The sequence below is a fragment of the Oryctolagus cuniculus genome, chromosome X, assembly GCF_051225735.1.
Source record: "Oryctolagus cuniculus isolate XC-2025 breed Fujian yellow rabbit chromosome X, ASM5122573v1, whole genome shotgun sequence".
Lineage (NCBI taxonomy): Eukaryota > Metazoa > Chordata > Mammalia > Lagomorpha > Leporidae > Oryctolagus > Oryctolagus cuniculus.
In genome coordinates this window covers 5,241,249-5,256,901 of record NC_142888.1, presented here as the reverse complement: position 1 = coordinate 5,256,901, position 15,653 = coordinate 5,241,249, and the positions used below count along the sequence as shown (strand labels likewise).

Here is a 15,653-nt window from a genome sequence, read left to right as displayed (position 1 = left end):
AAGCGGACTTCCAAGTGAAATGATTGCACGAGATACCCGTGGTCAGGGTGATTCTCGGGGGAGAGTTTGTGGGACAGGGGCTGGGCAATCGCCATGTACCTCCATGACAGACCATGATACTCCTGGAGAGAAAGTGTGAGCGTGAGCTGCCTGAATTGTGTCTCTAATCATTTTTTTAATTTTTAAAATTTAGTTATATAAAGGAAACAGTTTATGTATTTCCTATATGCAGTTTTTAAAAGATCTATTGTTTATCTGAAAGTCAGAGTTATAGAACGGAAGAGATAGAAAGAGAGAGAGATCTGCCATCTGCTGGTTCACTCCCTAGATGGCCACAACAGCAGGGTCTGAGCCAGGAGCCAGGAGCTTCATCTGGCTCTCCCACATGGGTACGGGGCCCAAGTACTTGGCCATCTTCCGCTGCTTTCCCAGGCCATCAGCAGGGAGCTGAATTGGAAGGGGAGCAGCCAGGACACAAACTGGCACCCACTGTGGGATACCGGCCTTGTAGGCAGCAGCTTTAGCTGCTACCCCACAACACCAGCCCCTCATATTTATAGTCATAAGAACATAATGATACTTCCCTCCCTCCCTCCCTCCCTTTCTCGCTCCCACCCTCCCTTCTCCTTCCTTTCTTATTTTTCTTTTTAGTTTTTCTGATGACATATTTTGAATTTGTTTTATGATCACAGGCTTAATCCTCCACTAAATAAAGAATTCAACCAGTAGTTAGTAGAATGACCACTGTTCCTCCGGAGTATAGACAAGGGCTGCAAACAACAATCATATTTCAGGTGTCAATTTCACGCAGATATGTTACTTTTTTTTTTTTAAGTACTCTATATTAGTTACCACCAAGCAGAGAAAACATATTTGTCATTTTGAGACTGGCTTAAAAGTCAACTTTAAAAGGCAGGAAAACTGCATCTGTAGTCTGTCGTGTTGTCCCGGAGACAACCACTATTAGCATTTTGGGCCTGTTCCTTCTTCTCTTTTTTCCTGTGTACACTATGGTTCGGTTTATGTCAGTTTTACAAGGTGTGAACGTACTGAAGCTCGCATAGCTCTATGCAGAGAATGTGGCAAATGTTCATGAATTCCACAGGTGTGTTTTGAAGCCCTGCCGTATACTGTGTGCTGAGCTGAGTGGTCGGAGTCACGTGTCAGACCACCCGGGAATTACCACTGGAAATACAAATCCTTCCAGTCTTTAAAAAAAAAAAAAAAACTGTGCCTGTTACATCAGGAGGTCACATGGATCTATGGCATTGCTGCAGGTGTTGTTTTAACCTGCCTTTTTCGCTTAACTGTGTAACACAAGCACTCATTCTTGTTAGAACAGACCATTTATCAACAACATTTTCATGGTGATATAAAAGTCCATCAGATAGTCGTCATTTTATCCCATGTTCACAAGAGATTGCAGTTGTTTTTAGCTTCTCTTCATTACTAATACTACAAATAGCACTGATAAGGGCATCAGGGCACACAACCCTGATGGGCATTGCAGCCTGTTTCTAACACAGACTCCTAGGACTGGTCACAGCAGACGAACAGTGTAAATGCAGTTGACATGCTTGTATACCCTGTTCTTTGACAGTTCTTCATTTGACCAGCGCGTCCCACAAAGCAGTTGTTGTAACTTTCAAAAATCCGCATCATGCTAAGTGAAATAAAGCCGTCAGGAGGGCAAGTGCTGCACGGTGTCACGTGTGCAGTTGGAATGACTCAAGTCCTAGAAGTAGAGAGAAGACTGGTGCTTCCCAGAGGCTGGGATCTGGGATGGGGCTGCATGGGCAAAGGGCCCGAAGTGTCAGGTGCACAGAATGGGTTCTGGTCCTGTGTTGCACGGCAGGTGGCTACAGTTAATAGCAGCATGCCTTTTAAAAAAGCAGAGAAGATCTCAGAAGTATTCTTACCACAAAGAAGTGAAAAATCATTTGAGCTGACAGGCCAATGAGCCTGGTTTAGTTATTTCCCGATGTGTACATGTCTCAAAACACCACATAGTAACCCACAGATCTATGCAATTATTTGTCAATTAGAAATCAAATAACTTTAAAAATTGAAAAAAGAAAATAAAGTATATATAAAAGAATATAAAGTAGTTGAGTGTGACAAAATGGAAAATAAGGGTAGAAAAGTAGTAGAAGCCAAGGGTAGATGATCACAGTAACACACGACAGAGTCCTCTGTAGGGCCCCCATGCAGGCTCGTGTTTGACTGGAAGCTTCCAGCTGTCAAATCAAAGAGGGAAACAAGAACCATGAGGTTGGCAGTTAGTGAAATGCACAGCTAAACCACGTGTTCAGCCAGCTGGTTCTGACTTATGCACGATTAGCTCGTGAGCAAAACCCCTCCCCCACCAACAGCCCTTCGGATTGACTCCCCAGCTGCATACCGGGGTGTTGGCTCAAACCATCTTACCCCGACCAAAAATGAAAAAACCAAAGGCTCACAGAGTGTAGCTCACTGCTTCCGTGGCCTCCCTCCCAGGAGAGGACACATGTTCTTGTAACTTCTGGTCTTTGGTGTGTCCCCAAAACGACAGGACTGTCTGGTGGTGAGGCTGACTTGAGTCCAGTCTATTAGTCTGGAGAATGACAGCACCAAAACTTTCAGGCTCTGAGGCTACCAAATGGCAATCCACAAAGGTCTTCAAGAATCGACTCCTTTACCTCTGAGGAAAGGAAGACTTTTATTAAAAATGAAAATGCTTTCCTACTAATTCAGAATTTCTAGAATATTCCATTCAAGAGATTACACTTGCCAAAATCCAAACATGCTGGACAGAGTCCCTTATATTAAATGGTGCAGTATTTGCATATAACCCATACACTTCTCATTCATTGTCACTCACACCCCATCCTGACCTCTAGGTTTGTTGGTCTCCTGCTGTAACTTCCCTACACCATCACCGCCACCCTCATTGCATCCAGGACAAACTGAGCCCTGAGCCTGGCCCAGCATGGTCTAACCCACATCAACCTTGCCAGCCTTTCTCCTCCTGTCTCTCAGTGGGGTCGTTAGACCCTTTGCCACACAGGCACCCTCATCTACACTTGAGTCCTTGTTCTGTCATGCCCTTACAGATGTGTCCTCTCTCCCTTTTCCTCCAAGACCTGCCTCTATGGTCACCTCCTCTGTGTGTCCCCTCCCTCCATCATGCAGATCGCCTGCACTGACCCTGTCTTTCTTCCCACAGGCCTCTGATACAGTATGTCTTACATAGCCTGTGCCATGTGGACTTGTGGTTGTCTGTCTGTCTTGTTTAGCCCAGAGTCGCTGCCCCCTCGCTTGGCCCTCTCAGTACCCCCAGCACAGTGCTTATTTGACAAGTGCTTGTTGAGTGAATCTGTCACTCATGTAGATCAGCTTGAAGCCACGGTGACCTTCAGGAGCTGGGAGATGGACTATTTCTGTTGCTTTGCTGGGAACAACTGCTCAGCTTCTCCCTCCCATTTTATGGGCAAGGATCCTTTCCCATTTGCTGCCATCGCAGCCTTTGGAGTAGTTGGGAGGAAACAGTTGTTCGTGCACAGGAGGCACGAGCCCTGTTCCCATCTCAGAGGGCTGCTCCTAGCCCGGATTCTGAGGGAAGTCACTCGTGTCCTGATGGGCACGGGGGCACCCACCCAGGAGCTGTCTAATTTTACAGGTCTGTGCCCCCGTGCCAGCTTTCAGGCTGCCAGATCTCAACTTGACACCTTGTGCCTGTCAACAGCCTGGCTGATGCCCCAGCTCCAGGCCAGAAAACCTTTTTCTCAAGGTTAAAAGTAGCTGACCTTTGACAGGCAGCATTGGCTAAATTCCTTGTGCCTTAAAAGGGAAGCTCCCAGTCTGCCAGTGCTTATTTGGCCATGGGGCGGGAGCAAGCCCTACGTCGCACCCTGTGTACCCAGCGAGAGGCTTTGTGGCTAGAGGTGCATTGGTGAACAGTTGTTATTAAAATAGCCATCTTTGAAAATGTGTCTGGGAGAAAGGGCCCCTCCGGTCTCCTGGCCAGTTTATACCACGGCCTGTGTGGCTGGACAGTTCCTGATTCCCTCTGGCTCCTACACAGGCGACAGTGCCACCCCCACCACTTCCAGCACGCTCCTTAACGTGTGTGCAGCCAGAAGGCTGACAGGATGACAAGGACACACACCGATTCTTAAATGTTTGGATTTGTGTTTTCATGTAGGGGTGACGGTGCAAAGATTGATCTGGTGGGCAGTGCGCTCTCCGGCATCCTGGACAAGGAGCTCTCAGACCGCAGCAATGATATTGGTGAGTAAGGGTGGCGTTTGGGCTTCTCTTGGCAGGGCTAGAGGAGGACTGCAGAGCCCTGCTTCGCCCCTTCAGGGAGCACGGCGAGAGCTCGTGCAAGCCGTACAGTGCAGGCTGTTGGCCCCTGCTCTGCTGCAGGTGTTGCGCTTTTGTAAAGAGGGGAGGTGATGGTGGCGCCCACGTTGCAACAGGATGTTGGGGATTTTCTCCCTTCCCTGATCTCAGAAGAAATTCCTTGCACGGTGTAGTGAAAAGAAATGATGAGTACATAAGCCTTTTGTGAAAGGAGGGCCTTCGCACTTAGGTTCTTTCTTTTTCCTCCGGTGATTTAATGTAGTTAGTGTAAAAAGGTGAATGGGTACAAATGTGGAATGGCAGGGTTCATTGGAGATGCAGCACTGACTGTTTTGACTTGGAGGTTTTTGTTTTTTTTTTTTTTTTAAGATTTATTTATTTATTTATTTGAAAGATTTACTGAGTGAGAGAGGCAGACAGACAGACTTGGTATGGTAGGTGTTCACAACATAAGTGAGATTTTCCAAGGTCAAGATACCACCATGTGTTAACTGGGAGAGGGGCTAAAATCTCCCTGGGTAAGTAGAAGTCAGAGGTCCTTTTGAGGGTGTGCGTGGGTGAGGGTGAGGCCATGGCAGTCAGACCTGGGTGATGGCCCCTCTTGGAAGTTCACGTTCAGGGACTAAATCTTCTTGTTGAAGGTTTATGTCTTTCCTTTGTACCTATTGGGGTTATAAGCTAGTGTTCTCTCATATTCTGTATATTGTAGAAGGCTCCATTTGCACTGGCCTGGTTGTAATTAAGCGTGTTATTTTGAGGTCTTTGTAGATTCACGTAAGTTGTAAGAAATAATGCAGAGTGGTCTGTGTACCCTTTCCCCCTTCCCCCTCAGTGGTAACATCACACAGGACTCTGGTATAGTGTCACAGCCAGGATACTGACATTGAGATTCACCAGTCTTACTCAGATTTCTCCAGTTTTGTTCATACTTGTGCACATGTCTGTTTAATTCTGAAATTGTATCTCACGTTTAGATTTGTGTCTCTACCACTACAGTCCGGATGCAGAACACTGCCTTCACCAACAGGATCCCTTGTGTTGCTCTTTTATAACCATATCCACCTCCCTCCTGCTCACCCCTTTCCCTAACCTCTGGCAACTGCTACCAGGGATTGATTTGACATGGCAGATAGATTTCCAGCATCATCTGTGTTGGCCACTCAATTTAGAAGCAGATGTCTGACAGTTGGCAAGCCTTATAAGAGCACTAGAGCACCTGACATGAGCATTTTCCCCTCCTGGCATTATTTGGCCGTTTGGGTGCTATTTTTTTTCCCAAACCCACTAATAGATTCGCATGTCTGCAACTGCTGAGCTGCAGTATCTGGTCTCATCTCAATGAGGCTAGGGGATAGGATGTGCCATTGAGGCTATAAATGCCAAAAGGACTTGCGCTGTTTCCAGGAAGCTGGTTCACATCCTCATCCAGCCTTTGAGCAGCCCAGTCAGGAAGCACAGCCTGATGGCTTGGGCTGATGCGATGCTAACAGAAACTCTAGCCTGCTGTAGCTTTTGATCTGGTTCAAGGGCAGGGAAGAGCAGAGCAGTGATCAGCTGCGAATGAAAAGGGATCATGAGAATGAGCCTGATGAAGTTGTCGTTCTGCAGCCCTGGCTTAGAAGTTGAGCGCGCTCGCTCGCTCTCTCTTTTTTTCAAGCCAAGGTAATTGGATGACACAATATTAGTGAAGGCCATGGTGGGAGGACTGACACAAGAAGGGAAGTGTTCTCCCACCTCCAGAACGTATGTGAGCACTGGCCTTTGACCTTGCTCTCTTTGAGTTTAAAGATGTGCAAATTGGCTATCACCAAAATATATGGTTCACACCCTGACAAGCTAATTTGGAAATGTTGGGTTGTTTGTGGGTGAGGAGGGGTTAGTGTATAGAAGCTTTTCATAGTGTGGAAACGCAACACCAGTTTGTTTGTATTTGAAGGCCTAGAAAGATGATGCTGAGGCTTGGTGCACTCTCATTTTGCTAAGAAGACATTCTTCCCAGGAGGCTGTAACTCCTCCAGTTAATATTTTAATGTATATATCATTTGCATTGCAAGAAATAGTGATTGGTGGTCATATACTCAACTTAGTAGGCACTTGAAGAGCTACTACTCAAGTGCCAGGCTGCATGGATACCTAAGCTCTCGCACACAGGCCCTGCCTTGCAGAGGCTTTGGATCTGCTTGGGGCCCTGAGCCAGCACATGGAAAGTGAGATATCGCTGAAGGTCTGGATCAGTGGCAGCTGAGTGGCAGAAAGTGCTGTCACGCGGATCAGAGGTGAGGGTGTTCCCTGGGGCCCAGGGTGTTGGGACAGGCTCCATGAAGAGGGACAGACTCACAGGGGTACTTCCGAAAGTTCAAGAAAAAGTAGAATTAACAGATAAGTCTGAGTCCAAAACTTTTGTACATCCATGCAGTTTTTTTCATAATCCATGTTTTTCCGTGGACTTTTTGAAGCCCTCTCACATGTGTCGCTGGAAGTTGGCTGAGGTGGGGGGTGGCAGTGGGCAGGGAGATCTCCTGGGGAGTGTTGGGAACTGTGTGAGGAGCATCCTGGCTGCAGTAAAGGGTGTGCTGGAAAGGGTGAGGGCAACCTGGAAAGCGACCCAGAGAGCAGATTGCTTGAGAGGGATGGATTTGTAAACTGAATTCTGTAAGCCGTGGGAGCCATTGGTGGGGGACACTGAAGTCACGTGATCGTGTCTCAGAATGCGGATAACTGGTGACATTCTATGGGAGCGATCAGGTGAAGGAAAGCTGAGTGTCCAGGAGTATTTGAGCTGCTCACCAAAGGAGTGGGTAGGAGGGGCTGGCTGCGGCGGCAGCCCTGCAGGAGACTGTTCGCTGGGCCTTAGGGACAGATTGGATTTGGGAGCAGCGAGGAGGAGAACGGTCCGTTAGTCCTGAGGTTTTAGGCTCAGGTGACTTGGTGGGGGGAATGACGTGGGTAGAAATGAACACGTCAGAAGCAAGAGCTGGTTTGGGGGAAAAGGTGTCAAATTTAGCTGAGCATGTTGACTTTGAGGCTTGGCCGGACGTCGCCGAGTGAGTCGTGGGTGGAGGCTGAGGAGAGAGACAGCAGGGGTTGGCGGCAGAGACGAGGAGCTTCCCGGCCACGGGAGAGAGAAGGCAGGCCTGGCGTCTGCAGCCCTGGGTTTGGGTGCTAACTGTGCTGCTTCCTGGCTGGGTGGCCTTCCGAATTTGACACGGACACTCTGAGCTGCAGCTTCCTTATCTGTCAAGAGTGCTACCATCTCTGTCAACATTCTCCCTTTGTCTTCCAGAAGTATGTCAAAGTATTTAGTGGGATGCCAAAAATACATACATACATACATACATACATACGTACGTATATACATACATACATATGAGTAATGCTGCTTGGTTAGATGCGGTGGTTGGGCCCAGAAGATCAAGTCCTTCCATGAGGAAAGGGAAAGAGCCCAGGGCTGAAGACCAAACCGCCACCAAGTCCACATTTAAGGGCCAAGCAGCAGGATCTTGTCGCATCCCAGGAGCCAAGAGAGAAGGGATTTGAAGTGGAACGTCTTTAGTTTCAAAGGCAGGCAGGAATGCCCTTTGGAGGTGGATTGGACAAGAAGAAAAGGACACTGCATAGGGGGTTGTCTCTTGAGGGCTGCTTCTGTACCATTTCTTCATGGCTCTGAATGAAGGAGGAGGACTTTTTTTTGTACCAGAACGTTTTGTTAGTGAGTCAAACAATTGAAGCTATCCGAACGTGGGCTGCAGTGGGAAGCGGAACGCAGCCCTGCAAGCCATTAGAAGCCATCCGTGTCCGCTATAAATAAATCTGTGTTTCCTCTTAATAAAGCTATAATTTAAAATTATTATAATATTAAATTAGAGAACATGGCTTTTTCAGATCTCGTGTGGGCAGCTACCAGCATCTGTCAGCCAGAGATAATTTAGAATAAAATCAATTGGTCCAAACCCAAATTGTTGATGTCAGTTTGAGATATTGTTTGTATCAAACTATGCGACCATATTTCAAGTAACATAATAGAAAATATGGAAGAGCTCCAACACAGGCCTGTGCATGAATAGAAATGAAAATTAAATCGTCCAGTTTGCTCTTGGTGACGGAAGAATCTCTGTTCCGATTGAATGGGAGATTATAGGCCGCAAAGTCAAGTGCTATAACATTTACTTTTATGATGCCATATATTGTAGTTCCCATCGTGTGGCAGGATTTATTGTTCCACTTCATACTGCCGAGAGATTGTCAATGCCTTTCTCACTGAGCAACCAGCCCCTAGCTAGGAAGACACCTGTGAACCAAGCACCTGGCTTCACCTAAGTGATTCAGAGAGAGCCCATGTCATTCCTCCTCAGTTGCTTGGCATCTGTGTTTGAGCTGATGTTTATTCCGTTCTCACCAGATCTCCTTGGACTTCCTGTCTGTGTATCTGTATGCAGACACGGCCCCTCTCCTCACTTGGCAGAGTGTCCTTTGAACTTGACCCACACAAGCTCAAAACTTGACAAAGCACACCTTCCACTGGAGTCAATTTGAGGGCCAGGTCATCAGGCTTGGGACCCAGGAGGGTTTGGAAGACTGACTTCTACCCATCCTCAATGTCTTATGGGTACTCGGGGCCTGTGGCTCCTTTGGACCGGGAGATGCCTATGGCCTCAGAATGCTGTCAATGGCCAGTCCATTAGGAGTTCTGCAGAAGTTCTGAGACTAGACTGTGGTGATGGTTGCACAACTCTGCGTGTTTATCAAAATGGCCAAGTTGTGCACTGAAACATCAGTGAAGTTTCTGATGTAGAATTTACACATCAGTGTTGCTGTTAAAAATGAGGAAATGTGCTAATTGAAATTTTCCTAACGTTCACTCTGAGTGCCAGTGTTAAAAACGATAAGCATGCACTATCCTCTGTGTGTCAGGTGAGAAGTGCCCCTTGGCCCCACTTTGTAAAACAGTTGCTTGGGTTTAGAATAATAACCACTGTATTAGTGATCTTCAGTTGTGTGTAAACCAGTTCCTTACAAATAGAATCACGTTTTCAATGTGTTCAAGCTCTCTGAAAGGGGAATCATTTTATAATGCAAATAAGTAACCCTTAGCGTTTGAAATATGTGGACTGTTTGATGCTGTTTTCTTAAATGGAGGCCTGCTTGGACATTGATGCTTAGCTGGTTACAGCAGTGGTAATAGAATAATCCCAAAGTATTTGAAAGGCTTGAAGGTCTTCTAAGCGTATTTGGGTTTGAAACATGCCTTTATAATTTTGATTCCTCCTTAAGGTACAATTTGCAGGTAGTTACTTCGGAGGAATGTAACTGCCTGTGTAATATCCTAGTATTTGAGTCGTTCCTCTAATACAGTGGAGAACTCTTAATCTCCCTTCTCCCAGCTTCCGAGGCTCTAGTGTCAAAATAATAGCTATAGGAACAAGAAGAAGGAAAGAAGGAACTAATGTTCACTGGGTGCCTACTCATCAACAGCCCTGTGAGGAAGGTGGAATGGCTCATGTTTGTAACAGAGGAACAGGGAATAAAGCAAGCTGGGTAACTCGGGCGAGGTCAACTGGCTGGTAAGAACCTCAGGTGGCATTGCCTCCAGGTCTCTCCGACCCTGGAGCCCAGACTTGTCAGTGCATGAGGTTGCTCTACATCATTGGCACTCAGCCGCTCTCCCTAGTGACGTTTGGTGCTGTCTCGAGGTATTTTTGGCTGTTACATTGTGGGTGTGGGGGTGGAGGCCAGCGATACCACTAACCACCCTGCAAGGCCAAGCACAGCCCTCACAGACAACAGAGTGACTCAGCCCCAAATGTCAGCAGCACTGAGGGTCCAGAAAGCTGGTGTGTGTCGAGATGCCAGTGGGAAGTCAATTGGGAGCAGCTGGGCTGAGGATGGGCATCCCCTCCAAGCACAGCCTTGTGTCCCTGCAGCGGCCTAACTTCCCGCGAATCTGCAAAGCTGAACTGGAGAATCATTTCAGAGCTTTGGGAAACCAGTAGCTTCGTACGTATAGCAAATAAATTCAAAGCAATTAATTTGAAACATCAACCAAGAACACGGCCATGACCTTTGAGAATAGAGATTGTCCTCAGGCTTCATAGTAAGTTACTTGCCCTAGAGAAAAAACAATACAATCTGTCTGATTTTTCACAAAAGAAAAGTGTTGTACTGGGGATTAGAGAATTAAAACCTGGTGTTTAATTGAGTTAAATAAAAAGACAGCAAACACAAAATTTGATCAATGCCGAATCTGTGTTCTCTCTACAGGACACGTATGAAGCAATACTGCCATTGACACAAAATTTTTGTTACTATGACATCAAATCTCTATAGATAAGTGACTAAATTCTTGTTTTGTAACTTTTATCTTGAACTATCAGAAATCATTTCTAGGGGTTTCTTGGACAGATTTTGGAGGAAGACTTCAGTCCTTGGGCTCTTGCTTTTTCTGCCCTCTATGTATAATCATGGTCAACAATATATATAATTTTTGTAAACATCCTCTTTTGGCGTGAGAAAGTCAGTTATTGGTGTTTGCAACTTTCAGGTCGTTAAGCAATTTCTCAGGTTTAATATGACAACAGATAGTGTGTCCGCCTGCTGTAAGGAACTGCCTGAGTGACATTTGGAGTGTTCCAGATAGGCCGCTGGCTGAACACCTCCCAGCCCCCTCGGGGTTAGTTGCTCGGACTTGACAACCTTCATCCGAGAGCCACTGCTCGCTCTCACAGACACACTCTCCTTACCCATGACCTTCAGACAGGGCCTTTGGGATCAGGAACGTGGCTGCCATTGCCGAGGTGTCAGTGTCAGTCCGTGTATGACAGCGTGGGGTGCGCGTGTCGGGGTGGCTGTGGCTCTGGCCCCTATTCAGGGACTCTGCTCGTGGTCGGACTTCAGTTTCTCTCTGGAGTATTTTCCCGCGTGAAGCCGGAAGGGAAGAGGGTCCAACGCTTTATACAAGGGGACAGAAGCGAGTGGCACTTCTGGTTGATTCGTTGTGAACTTGGGGGCAGTTTCGGTTTCCTCCTCACAGTTTTGGAGACTGTTAACACAGAAGAGCTGCTCTGCCTGGCCCTCTCCCTGCAGCACCTTAGACCTCACCTGGTTCCCGGTCTCTCAGGGCTCACGGGATAGGTGCGCTGCCGAGACAGCCAGGTCAGGCTGGCTGCCTGCGCTCAATTCCACAGGCACCTCCCAGCCCCACAGGGGACGTCTCATCCTGAATGTAGACCAAGCCTCTCCACTTGCACACCTCACCTGAGAGACAGTGCTCCTCCCGGGACCCTCTGTCTGTGCGCCCTCTGCAGGGCAATCCTGACCTGGGCGGCCCAGTGCGGTGGCTGAGTTTCTGCTTAGTGCTGAGGGATTCCGTGATGGCCTTACTCCATCCTGTCCACGATAAACGGGGAAAGGCTGGTTTGAAGAGCCTCATGAAGATTATAGAGACATGGGGGGAGGTAGTGACAGATGTTGCGTCACTTCACTGCAGTGATGTAGTTGGTGGTATGTGCTATTCCAAAAGAGAGAGCAAATAGTGCTGGGTGGATCGGTGTCATCCTACCCAAGCCACCTATGCTCATTAGCCTGTAACAAGGAAAATGACTGGGGAGGGCTGCCTGGACACTTGGAGTGTGGAGAGCATTGGTTCGGGTGGCTCTTGGCCTGGAGAAGGTCACAGTGCTGGCAGCCATGGGGACCTGCAGTCAGCCGCAAATACTCGCCTGTGTGCCGAGCTGCAGTATCCTCCCTTGGTGTTTTAGTCACCTGCCTCTCTATGGACAGTACCCGTTCTTCATTCAGCCCAGTGGCTTCAGTGCCTCTAGTTTTACTACCGGCCAAGCATATTTTCAGCCTTGAGAATACGAATCTGGAGGTGTACCCACTGGATTCAAAGTAGTCTGTGTTCAGCAGAGACCTGTTTGGTACTGGGTTGGACACGTGGCCTGGTGGTTAAGACTCTGATTAAGGTGTCTGCATCCCACATTAGCATACTTGGGTTTGAGTCCTGGCTCTGCTCCCAATTCCTGCTTCCTCCTAACGTGTATCCTGGGAAGCAACAGGTGATGACTCAAGTCGTTGGGTCCCTGCCACCCATGAGAAGACCTGGAACGAATTCCTGGCTCCCAGCTTCAGCCTGGTTCAGCCTTGGCTGTTACAGGGATTTGGGGAGTGAAGCAGCAGATGGGAGCTCTGTGTGTCTCCTGCTTGTTCTCTCCATCTCTCAAATAAAAAGAATTTTGAAAAAGGGAGACCGATATAGTTACCTTTGCTGCATGCAGTGTACTCAACAGCTGCAAGTGAATGTAGGGGCAAGAAGGAAGCAGGAGACCTTCAACTCTGAGAATGCACGTGGTGTTTAATTGGCTTGGGATGTCCTGCTCCCTCTGCCCGCTGGCTGTGGCCTCACAGACTGGCAGAGCCTAATACTAACTTCTGTTTTACTTGGGAATATCCAGAGGGATATGCCTACCATCTGCCGGAGAATCATGCTCACACAACCCCTTGTCTTGTTGAAAGCCTGATGCACAAATGGTGCTTTCTTATATTGTGCACTGTTTTATTTTTATCACTTTATTAAGTGGATTATCAAAATCCCTCTCCAGCCATGGACTCTTGTGGAGGCATGGCCTGGAAACCTTGGCCAAGGTTAGCAGCCTGCTAACTTTGGTTCATGAAATGAGAAAAGTACTTAGCAGTTGGGGAGTGAGGGTAGTGGACCCCATTAAAGGTAACTGGATCTGGTGGTGACAAGCTAAGGATAAGGCAGTGGAGGTTAACAGCATGTCCTGATTTAGAGCCACAAGAAGCCTCTTTACTGATCTTGGCAGTAACCTATAGTGACATTCCCTGCACCTCTCCAGGTCTGTATCATCTCTCCCTCAAGTTCATATGAGTACTCCTGGGAACGGCAGACTAATTTTTTAAAAAATTTTATTTATTTGAAAGGCAGAGTTACAGAGAGAGGACAAACAGGCATACACACACACACACACACACACACAGAGGTAGAGACAGAGAGATCTTCCATCTGCTGGTTCACTCACCAAATGGCTGCAATGTCTGGGGTTGGGCCAGACTGGAGCCAGGAGCCAGGAGCCAGGAGCATCTTCCAGGTCTCCCACATGGTTGCAGGAACCTAAGGACTTGGGTCATCTCTGCTGCTTTCCCAGGTGCATTAGCAGAGAGTTGGATCAGAAGTAGAGCAGCCAGGTGTCAAACGGGCACCCATATAGGATACAGACATCGTAGGCAGCAGCTATGCCACAGCGCCGGCTCTGCTTCTAATTCTTTTAAAAAGAAGTTGGGGTAGGCATTTGGCATAATGGTTAAGACACCAGCTAGAACATCCATATCTCTTATTGGCATGACTGAGATACTATCTTGATTCTATTTCCAATTCCAGCTTCCTGCTAATGGATACCCTGAGAAGCAGCCGTGATGGCTCAAGTATCTGGGTCACTGCCAACTATGTGGGAGTCCCAGACTGAGCTCTGGGCTCCTGGCTCTGGCCTGGCCCTGCTCCAGCTGTTGTGGGCATTTGGGGAGTGAACCAAAGGATGGAAGATCTCTCTCTCTCTTTCTCTTTCTCTCTCTCTGCCTCTCAAATAAATAAAAATAAAAGAATTTTTAATAAAACAGGTGCAGGTGTTGGGCACAGTGGTTAAGACCCTGCTTGGGATGCTCCCATCTCATATCAGAGTTCAAGTCCCAGCTGTGTTCAAGTCCCAGCTCCACTTTCCAGTTCCAGCTTCCTGCTAACGTTCACTTTGGTAGATGGGAGCCTGCCAGCACCTTCTAGCATTTTGGGGCCCTCCTGTTCCTCCTAATCTCTGAATCCTCTTGAAATTAAGTAGCTTATCCTTTTATTTGTCTCTTTACCTCAGTTTTCTTACTTCTGTTCCTTTCACCTGGACTGGAAAATTTGGCTCTTTCTAAGGCATAATCAAGGATTTCTTTGACTTCTCTCCTCCTTACTTTCTGCTTATAAAAGACTTGCTGGCCATATCAAAGTTTTACTTATTGTTAAAGGGTTGTGAACATAATTTTTATACAGTTTTAAAAATTGTTTGTTTACCTTTTCTATTTTTTTTATTCCCAGAAACCATGTCTTTCATAAACACAACTTTAGGAGCATAGTAATTCTTCCCACCCTACCCGTACTAAACATCCTTATTCCTCCTCCCTCTCCTATCTCCATTCCTATTTTTTACTAAGACCTATTTTCAATTAACTTTATACATGTAAGATTAACTCTACACTAAGAGAAGAGTTCAACAAATAGTATGGGGAAAAAGAAAAACCTGTTCCTCAATAGTAGAGACGAGGGCTGTACAAAATCATCGGATCCCAAAGTATCAATTTCACTTCTATAGATTACTGTTTAGGCGCTCTATTAGTTACCACAGATCAGGGAGAACATATGGTATTTGTCCTATTGGGACTGGTTAATTTCACTAAGTATAATGTTTTCCAGTTGCATCCATTTTGTTGAAAATGACAAGAATTCGGATTTTTTTTACTGCTGTGTAGTATTCCACGGTGTACATATCCCATAATTTCTTTATCCAGTCTTCAGTTGATGGACATTTGGGTTGATTCCATATCTTAGCTATTGTGAATTGAGCTTCAATAAATATGGGGGTGCAAATAACTCTTTTATTTGCTGATTTCATTTTCCTTGGGTAAATTCTCAGGAGTGGGATGGCTGGGTCATATGGTAGGTCTTTATTCAGATTTTTGAGGTATCTCCATAGTATCTTCCACAGTGGCTGCACTAGTTTACATTCCCACCAACAGTGGATTGGGGTACCTTTTTCCCTACATCCTGACCAGCATTTGTTGTTTGTTGATTTCTGTATGAAAACTACTATAACTGGAGTGAGCTGAAACCTCATTGTGGTTTTGATTTGCATTTCCCTGATGGCTAGTGATCCTGAGCATTTTTTCATGAGTCTGTTGCCCATTTAGATTTCCTTTTTTGAAAAATGCCCATTGTTTGTTTTTGCTGTTGTTTAGTTTCTTGAGCTCTTTATATATTCTGGATATTAATCCTTTATAAGTTTCATAGTTTGCAAATAATTTCTCCTGTTGTGTCAGTTGCCTCTTCACTTTCCTGAGTGTGTGTGTGTGTTTTTTTTTTTTTTTTTTTTTTTTGCAAAACATAAGCTTATCAATTTGATGGGATCCCATTTGTCAATTTTGGCTTCTTTTAAAAATCATGTTTATATATATATATATATATATATATGATTTATTTATATATTTGAAAGAGTTACAGAGAGAAAGAAAGAGAGAGAGAGAGATCTTCCATCCAT

The 15,653-nt window shown here is 46.3% G+C and overlaps 1 protein-coding gene across 24 annotated transcripts in view; it reads left to right on the top strand.

Moving 5' to 3' along the window:
• Window positions 1-15,653, top strand: part of SH3KBP1 (SH3 domain containing kinase binding protein 1) — a 378,310-nt gene that overhangs the window by 331,906 nt on the left and 30,751 nt on the right. For 21 of the 24 annotated variants that reach the window (XM_070067164.2, XM_070067168.2, XM_089324878.1 and 18 more), the window contains one exon: window positions 4,184-4,269. In XM_070067164.2, coding sequence (XP_069923265.1) covers window positions 4,184-4,269 — 86 coding nt within the window. Of the gene's footprint in view, window positions 1-3,837; window positions 3,924-3,947; window positions 4,270-15,653 lie in introns of those variants that run through there. The other 3 variants (XM_089324886.1, XM_089324887.1, XM_089324884.1) reach the window with 3 other exon arrangements.